The sequence below is a fragment of the Trachypithecus francoisi genome, unplaced genomic scaffold (genome assembly GCF_009764315.1).
Source record: "Trachypithecus francoisi isolate TF-2019V2 unplaced genomic scaffold, Tfra_2.0 Lachesis_group8, whole genome shotgun sequence".
Classification (NCBI taxonomy): Eukaryota; Metazoa; Chordata; class Mammalia; order Primates; family Cercopithecidae; genus Trachypithecus; species Trachypithecus francoisi.
The window spans coordinates 116,762,186-116,786,680 of NW_022681473.1; the positions used below are offsets into that span (position 1 = coordinate 116,762,186).

The window sequence follows — 24,495 nt, forward strand, 5'->3', positions numbered from 1 at the left end:
TCAGACCCAGTTGAGTCACCACCATAACCTGAGGGACTGTGAGGTGATCACCCACCCTTCAAAGTGTTCCTATTGGAAGACCATCCAGATTCAGCTCTGTGGGACCGCTAGAGACAAGTTCCAGAACTGTCTGGATCTCCCTGGAGCACGGAGGTGTGACAGCTTTGTTCTGGTAATACCGCTTTGCCCATTTAGGTTCTGACCTAAAGACCTGTCCTTCAAATATGACTTAGTTCCTGTGTACCCTATCTTCAAATGCACTTTGGAATCATGTTTCCCCATTTTCCCTTTGCCAGGTATACCTTCCATTCGTCTCAGTCCCCACCCGCAATCCATATTCCAGGAATCAGCACTCACCCAAAGGGCCCTGGTCAGATCAGACAGCATCGCCTCATTACGGCCTTGTCCGCTCTTCCCCAGGATGCTTTGCTTATTCCCACTGTTTTACCAATGCAGCATTCAATAGATTCTAGCCTAGCAGTCTTCTGTCTTGTGAGACGGGAAGCATCTTGAAGGTGGGGACTATTGGATGGATGGATGAAAACAATAGGCAAAGTACCTTAAACTATTCCCCAGCAGTTTGGTGTAGAACTAACCCTTTGAGATGTTCCTGCAAGGTGGATGTTTTGGCTCTATCCACTGCAGCTGCTGGCGTGGCACTGCCTTTCCTCTCTACCCTGTCCTAAATTTCCATTGCTTGGGACCCCAGGGTGGTTCCTTGGAAGCTGTGATCAGTCCCATCCCTGAGCAAGGAGGCAAGATTGATAAAGAACAGATTTCAGTCACAAGATGATGGCACCAGAGCCCCCTCTTGGCCCAACCACCACAGGATCCTGCTCTCAGCTGGACTCCACAGGTCCTTCAGGTCTATGCCCATCAGGAGGAGGCTGAGGACACGCCAAGCCAAGGAAAGGTGACATTGCAGGGAGAATGTACTTTCTGCTCAATTCCACCTTCCTGTCTTAACTTTTCTTATGCCCCAGGCAGCCACAATAAGAGCTAACATTTGTTAAGCACCTACTATGTGCCAAGAAATTTCCTATTCACTTCACATTTATCCTTCATAAAACCTTATTAAGTTGGGACTATGATTATTCCCATTTTACCTGAATCACAGGTATGATGTTAAGCCTGAATCACAAAGCTAGTATGAAACAGAAGAGAGCCTGTTCCTGCCGTCCCCTCCCCACCTAGGCAATGGCAAGAGCTCCGAAATGGTACTTTCCGACTCCATCTACCACCCCCATCATGCATTTCCCCCAGGTAGCTGATGTTGTCTAGTTGTTAAGATATATTCATCTGTTGATTCCTGCTACCACCTAAAAAATCAGGAGCCTGACCCAATGCAATCAATCTTATTTGCATTTCAAGAAGCAATCTAACAATTTAGAATTTTAGAAATTCCACTTTAAAGAGGTTGTTTGCTGGGTGTGGTGGGGCGGTGGCAATGGAGCTGCAAAGTATTTTTAAAAAACGTGCTTTGTCCATGCTCATCAGTCAAATTCTTTCTATCTGTCTCTGGAGAGAGAAAGGGAGAGGAAGCTTCTTCCATGCCACATAGAGACAAATGGGTTTCAGGCATCTTCTAGTGAAAAGCCAACGTATAGGAAGCATCATTTGTGGTGGTTTCACAGATTTCTTCCCATTGTTATGCTTTATAATTTATTTAATTGTATACATATCCTTTTGTGTTTCATACTACATTTAAGAGGATAAAGGGCAAAAAGAGATTTAGAAAAGAAAGTATTATATTGAGTAACAAAAGAGATTTAGAAAAGAAAGTATTATATTGAGTAACAGTCTATTGATAAGAATTTCAATAAACTGAATTTAAGAAACCATCTAGGCACAGTGGCTCACACCTGTAATCCCAGCACTTTGGAAACCAAGGTGAGAGGATCGCTTGAGCCCAGGAGTTCAAGATCAGCCCTGGCAACACAACTAGACCCCATATCTACAAAAAATAAACAAAAGTAGCCAGGCGTAGTGATGTGTTCCTATAGTCCCAGCTACTCCAGAGGCTGAGGTAGGAGTATTGCTCAAGCCCAGGAGATCGAGGCTGCCATGAGCCAAGATTGCACCATTGCACTCCAACCTGGGCAACAGAACAAGACCCTGTCTCAGAGACAAAACAAAATAAGAGTGGGGATGGATAAAGTCAATAAATTTAATAAATTTATTATTTGAGGGAAATTTATTTGAGAGAAATAAAGTTTCCCTCAAATAATTTCATAGCTCTACCAGTTTCATGGGTAATCCTCTGCCTCTGTAAGCTTCACAAACCCATGATTCCCAAGGAGAAGGAAGAGATGTCAAAATCAGCTTAAAGCATCTTAAAGACACGTCCAGAATGCTCCAGCCCCTCATAAATTCGCCTGTGCCCTCGGTAGATGAAGGAATGAGGAGAACGTTGGAGCTGAACACTTATGTTCTTAGAATAATCTCCTTCCATTGCTCTGGAATGTCCAACCCCTGCACTGCCCCAGTATTGAGAGCCAGGGCTTCATCCCAGTGCTTAACTGGAGAAGAAAGGCACCTTCCTGCCACTACAGAGTTCACCTCTTCTCACCCCTGTGCCTAAAGGTGCCAGGCCAGGCACTGCAACTGGCCACTCAGAAGTTCCCACTTTGCCCTTTCTGCCCTCCCTGGGCTGTCTTTGGCCTTTCTTATCAGAGCTGCCCTAAGATGCACTCTGAATAAATCAAGACCCTCACAGGCACCCGTGGGTTCTGCAACATTAATGATGGTGACAATGAATGCATGAGCCCAGCAACATTTTAGTAAAGGAGGGTGACATTAGGTAAATCTCCAAGTGGAGCAGGGAACTGGTGCCAGGCTGTGGGAATGGTGCTGGGGGACTCCAGAGCACCCTCCCCATTGGTTCCCACTGGACTCAGCCCAACAACGACTCCTCCTGCACTGCCAGGGAGGGGCCTTCTTGACCCTGAGTACTTGGCAGGGTAGAGCTCCATGACAGTTCTCAGTGGCAGTTCACACCCACTGGGTGGGCCATTTGGGTTTTGCATGTCTTCTAATTTATCTGCAGACTCTCGGATGTTACTATTTTAGGCCTCCCATCTCTACCAAGTTTCACCATGACACTGCACACTCATCCCACTCCAGACAACAGAGCAAAGACTCCAAGTGCAGTTGGCCTTGCTTGATGCAGCTTCATTGCCATTGCTTGGTTCGTGATAGAAGTTAAAAGTGATCCCCGTTGGCTGTTTAAAGGAGAAGGGTCCCAAAATACTTTGGGAAAAAAAGGGGCAGGCCCACAATGTCCTACCAGGGGCCACCTCAGTAAAGAGTATTCCAAATGTGTTGGTTCTGCCTAATATACTGATTTAGAAATTCCACCACAGGGAGGTTATTTGAGGGGACTGGTAGCTGGAAGGTATTTAAAAGAAACTTGTTTAACCAAATTCTCATCAACCAAATTCTTTCTTTCATCTATCTGGAGAGAGAGAGACAGAGACAGAGAAGCTTCTTTTATGCCAGACAGAGATCTATGAGTTTAGGGTATCTTCTAGTGAAAGGCCAATGTATAGGAAACATCATTTGTATTTTAATATAAAAACCTTTCTAATCTCTTTTTATAGATTTAATAACTCTCTCTCTTCAGAAGCCCTTATCTAAGTTAATAAAGAGGTTGTTTCTCATGAAATATCCTTGTTGGAGGAAAGAAAGGCTTTGAGGAGGAAACATGGAGGCTAGAAACACTATCCAGGATGTCAGTGGGTTTTTTCTTTTGGGTCTCGGGATCCGTAAGATCAAGATGTTTAACATGGGTCAGGTGTGGTGGCTCACACCTGTAATCCCAACACTTTGGGAGGTCAAGGCGGAAAGATCACTTAAACTCAGGAGTTCAAGATCAGCATAGGCAACATGGTGAGAGTCAATCTCTACATCAAATAAAAAAAATTAGCCAGGCATGGTGGCACGGGCCTGTGTCCCAACTATTTGGGAGGCTTAGGCACAGAATTGCTTGAGCCTAGGGGGTCAAAGCCTCAATGAACCAAGACTGCGCCACTTCACTCCAGCCTGACTGATAGAGTGAGGCCCTGTCTCAAAATAAAAATTTTAAAAAGAGGCTTAACATGCCTCTTTGATAAAGTTTAAATTCTTGTATTTGAAATATTCTAAAGAAAAGATGGTAAAAATTGAGTGGGACAATTACTTTATGTGTCAAAATCCAACACACTCTTTGAAACTTGATTCAATTCCTATCTGCCTCGAGATACATTTTTATTCCTCCTTAAGACTATAGTCTCTTCTCAGAGCCTCACCTCATTTACAGCTATTTATGGACCTAATTACAGATTACCTTGTGGTCTTTAATTGTGAGTTTTCTCCTGGCTCTTTTCTTCCAGCCCTGTAGATATTCAGTAAATACCATTGAATATTTACTCAATCCTGCTCCAATAAAGGAAGAACCAGAAGAAATTAGCTTTGGTTGACACAAGAAAAATTAACTTCTTATGTCTCATGAACTAAACTCTGAAAAACAGTATCAGCTAGAATTCTGTGGGATGCTTTAGAGTATAGAAAGCATTTTCATATGCACGGTCTCATTTATTCTCAAAAGATCCCTGTGAGGATCCAGTGTGCTATTTGCTTTTCCAAACTCTTAAATTTAAGAATAATCACACCACTCTCTCCTGCCCCTGCCAAGTATCTACCTTTTACAGAGAGGTTCACTAAGAGGTTCAGAGAAGTTAAGTCATTTGCCTCAGACCACACAGCTCATAATTGACAGAGATGAGAGGCAAAGCAAGGAGTTCTGACCCCTCAGCCCAGAGTTCTTTCCTTTGCCATGAGCCATTTCCCTGTTTGGAATGGATTCATGAGAAATTATGGAATTTCTTCCCGTGAAGAATCTTTAAGAGCCCTTAGTAACAGCACAAACGATCCTATGCTTGATAAGTTTTAGGTATCACTCTTCCAAAGAGATGAAAATCATTCTTGGTATCATTTTGAAAAATCTTTGAGCTCAAGAAGTCTTTGGCCTTTTGGGCCTGTCTGCAAAATAATTATCAGCCCTGCCCAATATACTAGAGGAGGTTAGAGAGAGGCAGTTTTTTGCTATGAGTCATAATTTCAATTTCTATTAAAATTCTTACATGGCCACATATGCTTTCTCTCAGGCTTTGGGCCTCTGGGCCTGTGCTAATTTGCATGTCTGGTTTAGATAATGTCTGAAGTCCTTCCAGTCTAAAAAGGAGCCTCTGATTCTGTGATATAATAAGTGAGACCACGTTCCACCTACCAAAACGTGATGGTTCTTTTTCTTTTAACGACTGTGCTCTGTCCGATGTGTGGATGCACAGCTCACGGACTGAAGTGTTTCCTGCTCACCTGCCAGGCCACAAAAGAAGGATTGCTCCTGGCCGGGCGCAGTGGTTCACACCTATAATCCCAGCACTTTGGGAGACCAAGGTGAGTGGATCACCTGAGGTCAGGAGTTCAAGACCAGCCTGTCCAACATGGTGAAACTCTGTCTCTACTAAAAATATAAAAATTAGCCAGGCATGGTGGCAGACACCTGTAATACCAGCTACTCAGGAGGCTGAGGCAGAAGAATTGCTTGAACCCAGGAGATGGAAGTTGCAGTGAGCCGAGATCATGCCGTCACACTCCAGCCAGTGAGCCGAGATCGCGCCATCACACTCCAGCCTGGGGCACAAGAGCAAGACTTCGTCTCAAAACAAAACAAACAAACAAACAAAAGAAGTAGTGCTCCTTCAGGATGAAGTTACCTGTCTACTTCTGCTACACTGACCCCAGCAACTTGTCCTTTCCTGCAAAGTACTTCAGACATAGGTCAAAAGGCAAATCATGGGAAGTGCTGGGATTTAAAGTTTCTTGATTTGAATGGCCATTCTAATTCAACGTGAATCCAAGACCACAGACTTGACAATCACCTGATTCGAAATATGCGAAAAGTGCTTGAGTCTTTAAAAGATGGGGTTCATCTCGCCTTTCACTATTCCTCTCCCAAACTTCAAAGAGATGCTGTCAAGTTTCTTAGCTAACTTTGCTATCCTACAACATAAACAACTCTCACTCATACAAAAACTAATGAAAAGGAATTGGCTTTCCAGAGGGACTTTGAGACCAATGTCGGGCAATCTGTCACTTTTCAAAATAAAATTATGGAAGTATGTAGAGCTCTGTTTTCATAATGTTAGATCAAGTCTTGGCTCAAATTATATGTTTTCAGAGAAGCCCTCCCATCCCTGCACTGCCTACTTCCCTCCTCTGGTTTTCTCTTCTTCATAGCATTCATCACCTTCTAATATACAATGTAATCTACTATTTGTCTTGAATGTCGGCTCCGCAGGGGAAGGACGTTTGTCTAGCCATTGTTGTATTCTCAGCACATAGAAGTGTCTGGCAAGATAGTAGACATTCAGTAAAACTTTGTTGAATGAATAAATGTGTGGTGGGACATAAGGCATCAATTAAATCCAATAAGTTGGTGACGGTGAGGGGCAAGAATGAGTTTTTGAGAGAAACAAAGGTGATTAAGATACAGCCCCTTTTCCTAAAGATGATCACCTAGCAAGGGACACAAGTGTACAAACAATTACACTCAAAGGCTAAGCAGGACATGGGCAGTAGACACAAGACAACTCACCAGCCAGCCTTGACCTGCAGAACTTTGAAAACAAAGGACATACAAGCTGAATGTTACACAGACACAAGAGTGTAACACCTATGGCCATGGAGAAGAAGGGCAACCTCGCTGTGAACATTGCAACCATGAGGGTCAGAGCAGGGCAGAGGGGGTTGTGCATAAACCGCCTCTCATTTATCCTCAAGCCTGATTACCTAAGTGAACTGTTATGTTTTCTTTTTCCTACCTAGAATCCTCTTAAACCAGAGGCAGATTTGACCTAAGAGGTATGCAATTTAGTTGCGTCTACATGGCCCAATATGGAAGGAAATTTTGGCAAACACCCAGTTAATCTAGTCAGTATGAATTGCTTTTCCACATGAGGCTGGCCCAAAAATCCCACTTTGAGGCCTTATCAAAATAAATAGGTCATTTAGACATCTGTGTCACTTAGACACAGAGCCTGTGGGAGAAATGAAATAGAAGAAGGACCCAGCCTCAGCAGGGAGCCTCACGTGGCCATGGCAAGGCTGTGCCCAGCAAATGTGCCACTTCACTCTCCACGCTTTTCATATTTAAAAGTCAGCCATTTCTTCCAAGCCTTTTCCTCCTAGGTCTTTTTTTCCCTTTGCCCATCTAATATCTTCAACAGTACCTCCATTATGCTCCACGCAGCAGGGTCGGCTCCGAGGCGGAGGGGCTGTTGGATTCCAGGACAAGATCCTTAAGCAAAGGAAACCTGATCCAGGATGTTTTTTCCCTGTGAGTTCCAAGTTTGGGGAAAGCGTTCCTTGGATATTTTCCTTCTTCCAAGGTCTCAGTGGATGCCAAGCTCCTCTGTTGCTCTTTGGGATGTAAGATGCCACTGAAGTGAAGGTTGAATAGCCCTGCTAGAATGGTGGGATGCAGTGAGGACTTGGTCCTGAGCTTGAAGGCCAGGTGGACAGAGACTCTGGCACCTGACAGTAGGGGAGGAAGGAGGATGCTGGGTAATGCCTACGCCTAACATCCAGGCAGACCACCCATAGCCATCAGCCCTGTCTGTCTTCTGGGGTGGGATTTCTCAAACCAGGGTCCAGGATAATAATCCACCTCTTCTTTTAAAAGAAAGCCATGATTTATTTTATTTTATTTTATTTTTATTATTTTATATATATATATATATATATATATATATATATATATTTTTTTTTTTTTTTTTTTTTTTTTTTTTTTTTGCTTTGGAGACAGGGTCTCACTTTGTCATCCAGGCTGGGGTGCAATGCTGTAACCATAGCTCACTGCCGTCTTGAACTCCTGGCCTCAAGTGATCCTCCCACCTTGGCCTCCCAAAGTGCTGGGATTACAGCCATGAGCCACCACACCCAGCCTGAGAGCCAAACTTTATTTAAATTTGGGAATCAGTGTTCCAGGAGCACAGAAATAAAACTGTCCTTCCTCCTTTATAGCCCTCGGGCTTCTCTTCCTTTTCAAGGCCTTCCTCAATGAACTTGGTAACCTCATCTCACCAAGATAAGCATGGTAGAGGGGCAAGCAGGATTGAATAGACTACATGTATATGGTGTGTATTTTTAAAATCACCATTTAGCACATGTTTATTTAATCCTCATAGCAACCGTAGAAAGCACTTGTTATTAATGCTTTTCAGAGAAGCAGAACTGGAGATTCAAAGCAGCAACATGACCAAGGTCACTCCACAAGGCCAATGTCTGCCACTGGGATTTCAATCCCAGGTTAACTGATCATAAGTCCCATCTCCTAACTGCCAAATAATCCCCAGGACCACCAGAGAGAAAGGATACTTTCATGATGACATCCTAGGCCCTGCGTCTACTTTGCCTCGGGGCAGGGCTAAGGGTGGGGACTTGAGGAGCAGAGACTGCAGCAGACAAGAAGCTGGTCCTGAGCTGTGGGTTGGGAAGATTCGGGCCGCACAGTAGGTCTGGCGGGTGGAGCGCAGGACGAAGGAACGCTTAGAGGAGAGCAGCTTCTGCAGGGCTGGTGTCTGGGAGAGGCTGCTCCTCCCCAAAGACTGGACCTATTAGAAGTACAGGACCTCCGACGGAGACGGGGTTTTAGGGGGTCACCTAGTCCAGCCCTTGACCAGTACATGTCATAACCTGTCGGACAGCCCAACAACAAACACCACTGCTCACCTGTAGGTTCTTCCCTGTCACAGTCAGAGTGAATCTTCCTCCTCGTGGGCGTAGCTCTCTGAGGAAGCTGAGGGCTTTGGGTCTCCAGGCTACCATTGATTTGAGCATTTCTCCTGTGCATCTTCATTCTTTCAAGAAAAGAGGTCTGGTTCTGGCTACCAAAGGCCCCTGCTCTGCTGGGAGCATGAGCAGCCTTGCCCATTGCTGGGCTCGGCTGAAAGGTCTGCATTCAGAAGCCAGGATTTCCAAGGATAAACAGGGTTAGGTGTGCCAGCCTTCTCAGCGGCAACCAGAAATTCAATGAGAAGTTTTGGGGAAAATTCATCTTTTTCCACCCAGTCATTGAGAGCAAGGTTTTATGACACAGGGGATGAAGAGAGAGGCTTTTGTGGGCTGATGTCGCTGTGTTGCTGGCCTCCAGTCAGGTCACAAGGTGGAGTGCTGCATGCCGGCAGGGACGTTTGGGCTTTCAGACAGCTGAGGCATCAGAGCTGAAGGAAATATCTTCCCAGAGATGTCTGGCCATATTTCTAGGACCAGGTTAAAAGCTTCACACAGAAGCTGAGTTAACACTGGTATGTCTATGAGAGGGTCATGTCCAGAAACAGCTTTCTCCTTCCAACAGAGACTTTGTAGGAAAAAAATCTCCATGCTCATATTTCTCTACCCCAGGAGGCTCTCCTGGAATCTAAGAGGCCATTTAGTGTCAAATTCTGCCCCACCAAGCATCACATAATGGTGATACTGTTAAGGACATCATATATGTGAGGCTGAATTATCCACAATGGCTGGCAATGTCTTCATTATCCAGAATGAGGCTCTGGCCTCTTTGCTTTGGCAAGAGTTGATCTCAGGACTGCCTGAAACCAGAAACTCCAGGCAAAGCTCTTTGGGTCACTCTTCTGAAAGGGAATCACAATAATAAGATCTGTTATCTTGGTACTCTGTAAAGCCAAGGTGTCGGCCTTCACTACAGCGAAAAGTGAGTTTGTCAGAACCAGTGTGATTGTCTGCTGATTAAGCCATCTGCCACCATGGAAATGGATCTAGATTGTCAACTGGTGCACTGGTGCCGACAGGCACATTTTTACACACTGGGCCTTTGGCTGCCACCTCAAGTTTGTCTTTCCAGAAGTCAGTTCTTGGGAGGCAGACTCCAGGCACCACATTCTAGAGGGCCTCCATGCACGCTCAGGCTTCTTCTCACAGCAGGCACACCCCTCCTAAGCCGCACTCCATGCGCTGACGGGCGGTTGGGACAGGAGCTCTCAGGCAGCTCTGCAAGGGGGTTTGTGTGGGGATGTGAGCCACTAGGTCGGCTCCCTGGTCCAGACTTCTGCATTCAGGATATAGACATAGCTCTGTGTGTATGTTGGGGACTGGAGATAACCACACTGCTAAATTTTTCCTGAGTGACTTTTAGTAGGAAAAAAAAAAGAACCCTCTCTTCAACAATGACATTGTTAAAAACACACAAAATGCACATCACGTCACCAAGCAGCATTCAGGCCTTGATTTCCCTGTGGGAACAAGCTTTTAGCCTATGCCTCATAACTAGGTGGATTGTGATCCACTCTACTCAGAGGGGACACAGGAGTGTCCCTTACCCCTTAATACCCCAGTCTTTACCCCTTAATACCCCAGATGGAAATCTTATGCCAGAGGCTTAATTTAGTGAAGTCAGGGTAGGAGCACTGGGTTCTCTTCAACTAGTGATATCATGAACAATAAGAAGAATTGTGTATATGTAGCAAGTAGGAGAAAATATTGGCCAAGTTTATCTATTCATTCAACAAATACTTACAGTCTACTAACTCTGTGTGGGGCCTGTTCTAAGTGCTTGGATATATCCGACCCAACAGAGATCCCTACTCTTACGGAACTGATGTTCAGGAGGGAGGGGGATATGAACCATAAACGACAAACACTAATTAATTACTGATTAAATTATGCGATAAGTGGAAATAGAAGAGCAGAGGATGGAGGATGAGGGAGTTGCAGGGAGGAGGGAATTAATGTGGATTTGGGAGGCTGCCCAACATGTTTCTGGGTCTGAATTTTTTTTGGTCTATGACACAAACCATATTCTTGATTGCTAACATCCACTGAGGCCCCCTCTGTGCTGGGCACCCTGCTGGGTGTTTACTTGGGTATCTCATTTACTCTGCAAGACTGGCCTGGTTCTTCATACCCCTAGGGCAGAATGCAAGACTTTAGTTCTTGGCCTTCTGCATCTTCATGCTTTTTCTTTGGAGCAGAAATTGCTCTGAAAATGCTGGTTTTAACTTAAATCTTACATTGACCAGACGTCTCTTCGAGCCCCAGAGCCTACGGAGTGCTTTTGTTAAAACACAGAGCCAATGGGCTCAGGCTGTCCTTTGTGCAGCCAGGTACCAGTGGGAGGATTTTCCATGCAGTTACTTGGGAATGAAAAAGAAATGAGAGGGAGGCCTGCGGTCTTTGCTACTCTGACTCCACAGGCTGCTGGGATGGACGCTGGATGAAGACACCAGCTTAGGGCATGGCCTGTTGCTATTTATGACTCTATTACTTCACAGTGAGAGCACAGTTCAGGCTGACTGCTGGGCGGCCTCTGTGTTTCTGTCACTTCCTTTTTTCACCTATGTGAGGACTGTAGCATTGGTTGGGACTTCCACAGTCCTGTTAGCCAGGCTTCTGCATCAGATGGGCCTGTGGACACACTGCTCCCTCAAACGCTGCCTCCTCCCTAAGGCCCTGGGTCATCACAGAAAGATGGGGTTGCCAAGCCACTGCTCTGATAAGGCACACCTTCAACCAGGCTCCATCACTCAGAGCTACGGGAAAATCCCATGGTCATCCGCCCTCTGTTGGTGACAGGGAATTCTGTCGTGCCTTCAGATTTTTGCATGTCTGCTCTGTCCCTGGAACTAGAATAAGAGAACAGGGAGAAAAGCTGATAAGAAGTCAGTGATAACTATAGCCATGGCCATAATTGAGGCTCCAAAAAAAAATAATTGTGAGTGGTTACCAGATAGCTTTCAGAGAGGGTTGAAGCCTTCAGTAGACTAATGATTGAGCAGAAAAAATGTTTAGAAAAACGAGACAGATTTTATCCATGCAGCAAGTCAGAAGTCAAGTCAGAAGTTCAGATGACATGTACGATTCCTGGAATTTAGTGATTTTTTTTTTTTCTTTTTGTTTGAATGTGTCACTTCTCTTCTACTTTCTGTTCTGCTCCCACTAGAATGATCTCCTTCCCCCAGGCCGTCGGATCCACCCCACATACCACCACAAGCTCATTCTTCACCACACCCAGTTTTCTAGCACGGCTGCATGCACAAAACCTCCCTTAGTTCCCACTGCCTGCAGTGCCAAGGTCACAGAATTTACTGAGCTACCATCAGCAAGACCTTGAACATGCCTCGGCCCTCTCTTCTCTCCCTCTACATTGCTCTCCTTCAGTGGTACAGCTCCTCCCATGGCTGTCTCTAGACCTCACCTTGACATCTCGCCACCCACCTCTGCCTTGTTCCTGCCTGATCCACTCCCCTCTCTCGGCCCTAGTTCCACTCACCTCTCCCTCAACCTCCAGGAGCCCTTTGTGTTTCCTCCGCACCTTGGGCACATGACCCGTGTTTCCTCACAGTCACAGTTACCCTCTCATACTCACATGCAAGGACAAGAAACGCGTTTCCTATTACTTCACACCCACTCCCTGGCCATGCACACAATGCGGTGTAGAAGTTGGTCCCAAATCTATTACCGGAGGCCTAAGCAGCAGCCTCCTCCTGCTCAAAGAAAAATGTTCTGCCACTGCCAACATTGCACTTCCTCAGCAAGACATCTCAGAAAGTGCCTATCAGAGCCTTCCACCTCATTCCAAGCTTGCAAACAAGCTGGTTTTTCATTTGTCTTGTTTGTTTTTAAGCAAGAAGCATCCCTTTAGAGGAGGAATTAGGAAAGAAAAAAAAGTCAAACAAAAACAAAAACAGGAGTGGAGCTTTGCCTCTCTCTTTTGTCCCCTGCCTTGCCCTTCCTCCCTATCCCATCCCCCTCACTTTCTGTGTTGCTTTTCATGCCAGTTGCTAAAGACTGTAATTTTAAAACTGAACTGGCTTTTCCAGAGCCTTGAGGAATGTGCATCTGCACGTGGATTTTTCCACAAAAAAAAAGTCCCTGTTTTTTGGATCTTCTTAGCCAGAAACAATGAGGCCAGGCAATCAGAGTCCACCCGTCTCCCAACTCTTATCCTAATTTGTTTGAGAGGCTCAGAAGGGGCTGAAGGGCGTGGTTTGTGTTTCACCCTGTCAGACTCTTGTTTGATGAGGTTTGTGCTCCATTTGTTCGGATGGTTTTTATGGTTTCTTTGTTGTTCATGGAATGACTTTTAAAGTCATAATTCTGTATCCTCAAGCTCCTCTGCTATTCCTGCTCAATGTCTCAATGGGACTCCACCACAAGAAAGGGAAGGAAGAAGTTTCCAGCTAGTTAGTTAATCAGTTTCTGAGCACGTTTGTGGAAGCATGTGGAATCTTTCAAGAAAGAGGTTACGATCACAAAAGTTCACATTTGAGGAGTATTCTCCAAGACAATTGAGAAGCGAGCCCTTAGTCATGCCCAGGTGGGGAGCAGGTCTCCATCCACTCATTTCCTGATCCAGCCCCTCTCCCAGCCACATTTCTGGCCTCTTCCCTTTCTCTGTGGTCATCAGCCCAGTCCTCTCCACTGTCAATAGGAAAGCCCGAGAGCCCTCAGAGAGCCTGGAATGTGCTCCCACCCCTGTGATGTCATCCCACATCATCCATGTCCTGAAATCGGGGACTGGAGTTGGCCCCCAGGAATGTCACGGCCCTGGGCTTTGAGACACTCTTTTTATGGGCCTTTCACCCAGTCCAGACCTTGCCTACTCTTCAGAGCTGCTTGAAGGATTTTGCCTCAGAACTATGGACATTTAAAAAATGTCTAACCTTGAGTAAGTTTATATTTGTAGAAAGCTTCATAAGGTGCTTTTCTATCTGTTATCTCATTTGGTCATTTCCACAACCCCATAAGGTAGATAAAACATAAATTTTTATTTCCACATTAAAGAAAATTGAAGCCCAAAGGAGACTTTTGATTTATCCCAGGTTTCACAACAAATAGTGTCAGGGAGAGAAGTTGAACCAATCCTCTGACTTCACATTCAGGGTTCTTCCCATTACTTTGGCTCCCAGATCTTCTCAAAGAGTGTTAAGGTTCTTTCTGCCACACCAACCCCAGGGGGTGAGTACACTTCCAGAATTTAGGGATGCTTTAAAAGCCATTGCTGAAGTGAATTTTATTTCTCCTGATCACTACAGATAATGCTCACACAACTTTTCTGAGAAGCAGGCGATGCTAATGTACCCCTATTTGTTATTGTTCATTAGACCCTTCTTATGACTCAGTCAGAAGAGGAGCGTGGGGCAATAACATGAATTCTGGCCTCAACAAAAGTAAGTAAATGTCTGATAATTCTTTGGAGGAAAGCATGTTTCTGAGGACAGGGTTGGAGAACAGGATCATAAGATATAGGAGAGCAGCAAACATTTGTTTCCCTGCTTTTTGAGTAGACATCAAAATTATTTGCCAATTTAGGGCTTTTCCATGATACCCAGTCCTTGAAAGATGATATGAGATTTTCATTTAGATTTTTGAGTTTTGTTTCATTGCACTCAGTTTTAGAACATTGGAAGTTTGAAGGTTTTCTTGAGACAAGGTTCTATACCAATGAATGGTCACTGTCACTGGCTGTGGCTTCTGTTATTTAAATCAAGATAATGACTCTATAACTTTGCTCCCCTAACTGTTGAGGCTAAGTCATACCCATTTCCCCATCCCCCTTGATACTGGGTAGACTTCAACATATCATCACTTGGTGGAGAAATTGATGTCTCAGACCCCCGCCATCTTCTCCACATCTTCCATCCCTGATGAGAAGATGCCGGGGGATCTGGGACATCAGTTTTCTCCACCAAGTGGTGAGATGATGGCATGTCGAAGTCTACCCAATATCTCCCATTAACGGAATAAGGGGCAAGAATGACTCATGAACTCTTGTACCAGAAATCAATCTTGACATGCCTAGGAAGCAAAATATGAAGCACATGAGCAGGTGGTAAAGGGAATTCTTTCAAGAAAGAGGTTGGGGTTACAAATTAATGCCCAAACAATAACCAAGACCCCTTCCAATTATGTGTATTAATTATTTACTTACTCTGCACATGACATTTGGCAATATAAGATTCACAAAGATGAATCAGACATGCACTGGTCCCATAAGCGGGAGAAAGAAACCACACACACACAGAACTCTTTTCATCTGGTTGGTATCAAGGAAAGCTTGTGGACCTGGTAGCACTTGAGTCAGCTCTGGAAGGAGAGGCAGGATTTGGACCTATGGCAGTGTGGGCTGGGGAAGAAATCAGCTTGGCATGTCTGACAGTCAGAGAGGACCTCAGGTTCCTGGAGTTTAGGATGTGTGATGCAGAAGAAGTCTGGAAAGGTAAGAAACAGAATCGTAAATGATGCTATGAAGATAGGCCTTAGTTCTTTAGGCAATGAGGAGTCACTAAGGTTTTGAACAGTGGCTTGCATGGTGGATTGTGGGGAGAGAAAAGAGTAATGAGGACACCAGTCAGACTAAGCTACAAACCATGCAAGAAGCAACACAGATCTGCAACGCAGAAGTGATCATGGGAATGGAAAGGGTGTGTGAGAGATACCAAGAAGGAAACTCACAAGACAGGGACACCACGAAGCATCTGATCTTTGCTCAGACGTCACTTTCTCAGTCAGGACTTCTCTAACTTTCCGATTTGAAAATGAAATCCACAGCCTCAGTACCATCAGTGATGCTCTACTGTTGGTTTACTTTTTAAAATTTGAAAATGAAAAGGTGACATTTGAGCAAACACAAAATTTTAAGCATTTTAAAATGTGTTTGTTGTTGTCTCTCCCATTGGATTGCAAGTTTTACTAGGCATGGCTTGTTCATTCCTGAATCTCCAGCATGGAGAACAGGGCCAGCACATAGCAGATTCTAGGTAAATGTTTCTAAAACAAGATGAATAAATGAGTCAGTGGAGAGTGGTTGAAGGAATGAGTGAGAAAGCGTATCTGTCAAGACGTCTCGCTCCCTTGGGGGAGCCGGGTCCTACTCACTGCATTTCTTTCCCTCTTGCCACAGGTCCTCCCCTTGGAGGGGCACAAACGATCAGTAAGAATACAGAGCAACGGCCCCAGCCAGGTACCTGCTCGGGATATGTAATCTCTCCTTTGCTTCCTGCACAGTTGTTGATTCCACACGGTCAACTGATGGAGGTTTTAAACAATATACCACATATGTTCTCTCTTATTTCTCTCAAAGATGGTCTATCTTTGACCCTAATAGGCCTGTGAATGAAGTAACAGGTACTGAAATCAAGTGGAGACTTGTTAAATATCAAAGGTGAAAGGAACTTGAAGATGAACTGTTCCAATGCTTTATTTTGTTAAATAAAGAAACTGAGGCCCAGCGAGGTGAAGTGACTCGCTAACAACCATACAGCTGGTTAATGAAAGAAATAGAGCTATAATCCCAGATCCCCAAATTCCTGTCCAAGCCTTTTATACTTCACCAAACCTTACTTTCAGAAATATCCCCACCCTGTGATGGGTCGGCTTAACAATTAAGGCAGAGGAACTTTTAAAGCCGTGGACTTGGAGACTCCGTATTGGAGAGGAACTTGGAGATTTCTGGGTCTATCATACCCTCGCCTCTACCTTACTTGTGCTTATAGTAAAACAGGGCATTGACTCTCGAGCTGGGCCCAATTCCACTATCTGACCCAAAGTCCGCCTCCTGGAATTTCTGCTCAAGCTTTGCCTTCTGGAGAAGCCTCTCTCCTGCTTTCTCCGAAATCCTTAGCGTATCTGAAGATAGCTGCTGTGCCCAAGCCCCAGCTCCTCTCTCTGTCTTCTTATGTGATGCAGCTGAGATGAAGTTCTGAACAAGTCATTTGCTTTAGGGTAGGCAAACATTGTTCTGCATCTCCACAGAAGGCAGAGCAAGAGAAAATCAACCGACATTTCACCTGGAAGGTTAAGAAAAAATTTGCTGGCCGGGCGCGGTGGCTCAAGCCTGTAATCCCAGCACTTTGGGAGGCCGAGATGGGCGGATCACGAGGTCAGGAGATCGAGACCATCCTGGCTAACATGGTGAAACCCCGTCTCTACTAAAAAATACAAAAAACTAGCCGGGCGAGGTGGCGAGCGCCTGTAGTCCCAGCTACTCCGGAGGCTGAGGCAGGAGAATGGCGTAAACCCGGGAGGCGGAGCTTGCAGTGAGCTGAGATCCGGCCACTGCACTCCAGCCCGGGCTAGAGCAAGACTCCGTCTCAAAAAAAAAAAAAAAAAAAGAAAAAATTTGCTGACTGTGGATCATAAGTCAGATGTAGAGAGTTTTAAAGACTGTCCAATAACAACAAAATTATGCATTAGGCATCACCTGCCAAAAAGACTTTAGTTATCATATCAATGGTGTGGATGAGAAAGGATGGTCTCAATGGGCTTAAGGACTCTTGAAGTTAATTTATGGTTCTAAGTAGAAACCCAAAAATCATATTGGTATTTTTAAAATTGTAATTATAGTTGAAAAAATAGCAAAATTGCACAAAATACATAACAATTGTGCCAAGTCGAGACCCAGCTCTCTACCATGATTTCCTCAACTAACCAAAAAGGAGATAAACCTCGCACCTAAACCAATATTGCAAAGACTTTTTCATGGCTAAATGGACACACATGTTTTGAGTAAACTGAGATTTTTTAAGAATAGTCATTCTATAGCTAAAATACAAACTCTGGTTTGTGCTGACATTTCTAAGTTTCAAATCACAGAGTGTTATACTAGAAGAAAACTGAGGAATCCAGTAGTGCAACCCACTCGTTTGGCAGATGAGAAAACTGATTCCCAGAAATTGTCCAACAGGTTATTTGTTTATCACATAGCTGCTGCTGAAACCCAGGCTGCTTGGTTTCTAGGCACGTGTTTTTCATGCTACATTTTAAAAAACAGATTAATATTAGTTAGTATTAGGTAGAGCTATTAAAGACCAGTAACCATGAGACCTTCTTTAAGCTCATGGAGTCAGCTGTCCGTTGTATCATTGAATATTAGCCAGTTCCTTTCCAAATGTTTTCACTGTTTTGCCTTGGGTAATGACAACATAATCTGCACATTTTAGATGCCAAATAAGAAAAAGTAATCCTGTTCCTATTCTTTGTTGTTTCTGTAATTATTGAGATGAAGACCACAAATGTCATGAAGATCTTTGAGATCTGCAAGTAAAAGCAGTAAAGTTTTCTGAAATCAGTCTTTCCCGTGATCTTGAAATAAAAGTATAAACTCTTATGGTTTTCTTATGGCGGTTGTCATATTTTTAATAACACTGCAGCAAATTTCCTTTTTTATTTCCTTAGATCCATATCAGATCCTGGGCCCGACCAGCAGTCGCCTAGCCAACCCTGGTGAGTTTACCTTGGCCTGCAAGCCTTTTTTTGCCAGAATGTTTCATAGCTTTGTGAAGTCACAGAGACTTCTGTCCAGACACCTGAGTGGGGAGTAACATACGCCTCTTTCCTTGAAATGTTCGGTATCGGTTTCTGGAGCATGTGAACAAGAGGTCAGGGCTTGTTATGAGGTATCCAGATTCCTCGGCTGAGGATGCTTCTGGGAATAGACACTCGAGCACTGCATATGTGCACTTAGGTGTAGCTAAGTAATAAGTGGCACAGGTAGGCGTTTCAATTGGCAAAAACGGGCAAGAAAGAAAAAGAAGACAACTCCACTCAGCTCTCTGTTGTCTCCCACATGCAAGGCACAAATTAATAAATATTCCAAAGTGCTTTATTTGTGATTTTAGAAAGTGTTGCTGAGTTATCTGGCCTTATAAAAAAGATGTGTCCCGGAAAAGTTGCAGATATAGTCCATTTGACCTTGTATTTTAAAGATTTAGTATCAAAAATAACTCTCAAGAGGATCCTTCTAAACCAAGTCCATCGAGATTGGGAGCTAGCAGGCTCTTGCAGTAGTGTGGTCCACTCACCTTCCCATCCCAGGGACTCTCCGTACCCATTCCTTCATGCCTGGACAGAGGACAAAGAAGCCACCCAGCATATTCTGGGTATTTTTCTCTCTGCACAAGTTCTCTGCAGAATTTAGAGCTGCAAGCCAAGCTGTAGGACCTGCCAGGGGCCAAAAGCTAAAGCTCGTGAGGCAGCTTCTCCCAATGACTCCCACAGTCATGCCTTGCCCCTGACTCTTTATTGCTGAAAGGGAATTCCCCGGGGGACCTGACCACTCATTAGAAATCAGACAGTGGTTCAGGCCTTTCTAGATGAAGAGATTCAAAAGCCTTACCAAAGGGGTTGAGGGAGGATGTCGCTCGCCTAAGATCACACAGCTAGTTCTGGGCAGAGTTTGCACCTCACTTCCCACATTCCATTTACCAGGCCTTGGGGCAAAGCATCTTAGGATCTAACCTCGCTTATGACACCCATCTCCAAGGCAAGCAGAAAGGCAAACCAGCAGTGAGAAGAAGGGCTTGTCAGGTCCATCCCGATGTCAAAGGAAACAAAAGGTTTCTTTAAAAGGATGAGAAGCTCCCTGCATTTAGGGAACCGGGTTCTGCCTTCTCTGGACTGAGGTGTTCTGTTCTCTCCCGTTTGCCTCACGACCTGCAGGAAGTGGGCAGATCCAGCTGTGGCAATTCCTCCTGGAGCTGCTCTCCGACAGTGCCAACGCCAGCTGTATCACCTGGGAGGGGACCAACGGGGAGTTCAAAATGACGGACCCCGATGAGGTGGCCAGGCGCTGGGGCGAGCGGAAAAGCAAGCCCAACATGAATTACGACAAGCTGAGCCGGGCCCTCCGATATTACTATGATAAAAACATTATGACCAAAGTGCACGGCAAAAGATATGCCTACAAATTTGACTTCCACGGCATTGCCCAGGCTCTGCAGCCACATCCGACTGAGTCGTCCATGTACAAGTACCCCTCTGACATCTCCTACATGCCTTCCTACCATGCCCACCAGCAAAAGGTGAACTTTGTCCCTCCCCATCCATCCTCCATGCCTGTCACTTCCTCCAGCTTCTTTGGAGCCGCATCACAATACTGGACCTCCCCCACGGGGGGAATCTACCCCAACCCCAACGTCCCCCGCCATCCTAACACCCATGTGCCTTCACACTTAGGCAGCTACTACTAGAAGCTTACTCATCGGTGGCCTTCTAGCTGAAGCCCACTTACTGGATGCTTTGGACTCTACAGGACATATGTGGCCTTGAAGAGAAGACAAAACTGGATGTTCTTTCTTGTTGGATAGAACCTTTGTATTTGTTCTTTAAAAACATTTTCTTTAATGTTGGTAACTTTTGCTTCCTCTACCTGAACAAAGAGATGGATAATTCCATGGGCCAGTATGCCAGTTTGAATTCTCAGTCTCCTAGCATCTTGTGAGTTGCATATTAAAATTACTGGAATGGTTATGTCATGGTTCTGAGAAAGAAGCTGTACATTTTCTTTATGTTTTTATGACCAAAGCAGTTTCTTATCAATACACGGGTCTCATTAGGGGTTCAGTACGACACAGAATCATGGACTTAACCAGTCATGTTCTGGTTTGAGATTTAGTGAAAACAGAGGTGGGAAGCTTATAATCTAATTTTAGGAGGACCGAATTCAGTGGATGGCAACTGGAACATTGATTGTAAGGCCAGTGAAGTTTTCACCCAACTGGAATTTGATGGAAAGAAGGTGTGTGTGTTTAAGTCGTCAAGGGCATTGCAGAATCCCCCTCAGTGGACAGTATGCACTCAACTGACCACTCTTTCTAGAAATAGTCAAGATATGAACTAAGAAATTTTAATGCAAATACATACATTCCTGAAAGACGGGGAATTAAATAACTATTTTTTTTTAAATGATGACAGTGGGTCCCAGAACTTAGAAAAGTTGTAGGGATTTCTAAACTCAAACAGATTCGCAAGCGCTGTGCGCTTGTCAGACCATCTGACCAGGATCAACCAATCAGAAGGCAACTTACTGTATAAATTATGCAGAGTTATTTTCCTATATCTCACAGTATTAAAATAAATAATTAAAAATTAAGAATAAATAAACGAGTTGACCTCGGTCACAAAAGCAGTTTTACTATGGAATCAGTCGCTGTTATTTTTTTTTAATGTAATTTGTACATCTTTTATCAATCTGTACATTTGGGCTGTTTGTACCTTTTTATAGCTGGTTTTTAAAAAGCATAATATGACTATTGCTGAAAAGGAAACAGGGCTGTTTAAGTCACTGACTTACGAGAAAGCAAAGCACTGGTACAGTTATTTAACAGGCATACACAAGCAAGGAAAGATAATCCATTTAGATCTTTAATGCTTTGGAAATGTGTGTAACAGTACTGCAATAATCACAGCTCTGGGAAAAACAACAAAACTTTCCCTTGTGGAGAGGAGGGATTTTCCTGCTCTATATATGCAACATATTTTTAGACATTAAAATATATATAATTTTGCAGGTAATTGTTGACTTTTTTAACTATATGAAGTGTTAAGCTGACAACTGTCAATGAAGACCATGTTGTAAAATAATTTGACTAAATAAATGGTTCCTTCTCTCAGCGCTGAGGACAGTTTTCTTATTTGCCGCCCCCGTTAGGTCAAAGGGTTTTTTTCTGGGGAACTTTCCTATTTACTTCCTGCACTATCAAGAATTTTTCAAATGTACGTACTGCAGTGCAGCAGACGGTATAAAATCAATGTGGTTTTTCATTGTTGTTGATGATGTTCGTAGTGTTTTTTCCTGTGTGGTATTTAAATCTTCCCTAGCCTAAAAGGCTTTTATAGAATGGCAGCCAAGGCCATGGATAACCTGTGTGTAAGGAACAGAGCAAAGCGAGCTGGTCTATCCAGACTTGTCTGTGAGATTTAACTCTGCAGCCTCCCCGGGGCACTTCAGACCCAGGTGGCCCCCTTCCGCTACTCCCGCAGAGAGTGAGCGCCCTGCTTCCCTCAGGTCTCAGACCAGGATTTTATGGCTCATGCAGATTTTTAAGGTCATTTTTCTTCCCAAGGAAGAAACTTGCCTCCAGTTGCTTCACTATTAGGTAGCTTGTTTTCATTTTCTCTATTTTACAATGAAAAGAGCGAGACCTGGGAAGTCCTTGATTTGCAAGGAATTCGACTCATAGCATTGGTAATCCTAGAACCTTCTTTGGGTAACACTGAGTACCTTCAGGACAACGTGTCTACCTAAATGAAATGGGATGTGTTTCAGAACAATGGTCTCCAATTTTTTTTTTTTAATCTTGCACCCTGCCATTTAAAAAGTTGTGTAAAGCACATATTCTCAACATATGCACATTGATTTATAAATCATATATACAAACTGTTACATTATTCTTCATATTAGAAAACAAATACAAAATAGAACATTTTAAATGGTGTTATAAGAATAAATTGAAACTAAAATTCTACTGTTTTCTTCCTATTTTCTCTATACTGAACATCCTCTGCTGTTAACTCTCAAAACAAAGAAGTTAGTCTTTAGTGAAAAAAGTGTGTGTGCATGTACTGGGTTTCTAGTGACTTCTAAGAAAGGAGAAAATTAAAACTTGGTATTAGTGGCCCAAGCATAGAAGGAGGAATGATGAAGGCCAGGTATGTTTAAGAACCATCTAGCTGAATTCTTTTGCAGATCTCCATCTCAGCCACGCAATTTCCCCAACAATTTTGAAATCTGCAAAGTATTCATTAGGGAAAATGGAGGCACATATTTCTGAGTGTTGTAAGAAGATGCTCAGCTCATTAGTTCATCCTTTTAAAGGTTTTCTTTATGTGTCCTACTCAAACACTGGCTCAGGCTCATCTTCTCTACAGAGTCATCGAGCTTCAGCCAAATCTCGCCCCCTGAATATGTTCCACAGTGATTTGTCCTATGCCTCAGAAGCCGGCCCACTCGCTGACAGGACTGAGGCACCATTTTCTCCTCATAAGCATTTGTACAGAGGGAGGACTGGCATTTAGTCTCCTGCAATGCCCAGTTTGAACGTTTGCTAGCTGGCTCCAGGGCATGCAGCTGACTAGTCACAGAGGATAAACAGAATCTTTGCCCTCCTGGCTGCTAGTCCAGTCTTTTCCCTACTGGATCATTCTGTGCCTGTGCCATGAGGTTTCTGCCATCTAACAAACAGTGCCAGCCAAGCAAAGCAGGCATGCAGGCTTGCAAGCGGTTCTCATGGAAGCTAGTCCTCCCCACAGTTTGGGACACTGGACAACAGTCCTTTAGCGGGAGGTCATCTTAGTCCAGTTGGTCTGCTATAACAAACTACCACAGACTGGGTGGCTCATAAAAATAGAACTTTATTTCTCACAGCTCTGGAGGCTGCGAAGTCCAAGATGAAGGTACCAGCAGATTCAGTGTCTGGTGAGGGCCCTTGCCTTGGTTTATAGAGGAAACCTTCTCACTGTGTGCTGACATGGTGGAAGGGGCAAGGGAGTGCTCTGGGGTCTCCTTCATAAGGGAATTAATCCCACTCTTAAGGGCTCCACCCCCATGCCCTAATCACCTCCAAATACCATCACATTGGGGATTAGGTTTCAGGATATGAATTTGGGAGAAGGGACAGACACAGTCAGTCTATAGCAGAGGTCATCTTTTTTCAGTGTCGAAAAATGTTGAGTCCCACACAAAGAAAGTTCTATTTGTTTTATTTTATTTTATTTTATTTGTGGAGATAGGGTCTGTCTATGTTGCTCAGGCAGGTCTCAAACTCCTGGCTTCAAGCAATCCTTCCACCTCAACCTCCCAAAGTGTTGGGGTTACTGGTGTGAGCCACCACACCGGGCCTATTTTAAGTATCTGTTATTTTAAAACATGTTTAATAGTCAACAGCCACTAGAAAATGTAATAACACTTTAAAAGATTGTTATTTTATTTAACCAATAATATCTGCGTGCAAGTGAGTGATGAACATACACAATGGGAAGTGGATTAAGAGGTTCTCAGATAAGGTTTGCTAGTTTAGACCAAATGAGATCAGGAGGTTCTAGAACACAAGGGAGGAAAGGAGCCTCTCTCCACCCCAAACCAAGGCACTGCCAACCCAAGGCAATGCTTAGTGGAGAAATAAAAAACAGAACAAAATGCAGTACTTTCTGTGAGAGGTGGTTTCTGTGGACTTGGTTTCTTACCGTATTTCCTCCAATATCTGTTCATTAACAAGCATCATGTAAACCTGTTGCCTTACAAACTCTTGAAAAGGTGTCCTTTTGGGGAATGTGCTTGGGGAAAGCAACCCTTAAGCATGGCTCTCTGCTGCCCAGCCCTGCTCCCTCGCTCAGAAATTCCTCCACCATCAACAGTACCACTGGGCTTGTGTCCAGAAGGCCTTCAGGAGGTCGAGGTAAGAGGATGCTTTGTATCAATGGGGGCAGGGATGGGAGAGTTAATAAGAACCGGGATGGGGGCTAGGGGACTGGCTGGGTTCTGGTGAGCATACAGAAGCTTTGCTCTTATCCACGAAGGAATGCAGGTTTTGCAGAAAGCGCATTGGGCATTTCATCACATAGAAAGCTACTGAAACTGACACTACTTGCCTTCAGCTAGGGAGTCCAGCTAAGGGATTACGAAAGGCCAGCTGATTCCAAAACTACAAATCCCAGGCT

General features: G+C 44.2%; 2 protein-coding genes across 2 annotated transcripts in view; one reads left to right on the forward strand and one right to left on the reverse strand.

Moving 5' to 3' along the window:
* FLI1 (Fli-1 proto-oncogene, ETS transcription factor) overlaps positions 1–21,451 on the forward strand; it is a 118,932-nt gene extending 97,481 nt beyond the window's left edge. The window contains exons 6-9 of the mRNA XM_033204352.1: positions 14,163–14,228; positions 15,962–16,021; positions 18,235–18,282; positions 19,498–21,451. Coding sequence (XP_033060243.1) covers positions 14,163–14,228; positions 15,962–16,021; positions 18,235–18,282; positions 19,498–20,027 — 704 coding nt within the window. The 3' untranslated portion in view covers positions 20,028–21,451. The remainder of the gene's footprint in view (positions 1–14,162; positions 14,229–15,961; positions 16,022–18,234; positions 18,283–19,497) is intronic.
* KCNJ1 (potassium inwardly rectifying channel subfamily J member 1) overlaps positions 15,137–24,495 on the reverse strand; it is a 101,910-nt gene continuing 92,551 nt past the window's right edge. Inside the window, exon 3 of the transcript XR_004435669.1 lies at positions 15,137–15,269. The gene's annotated coding sequence lies outside the window, so the exon portion shown is untranslated. The remainder of the gene's footprint in view (positions 15,270–24,495) is intronic.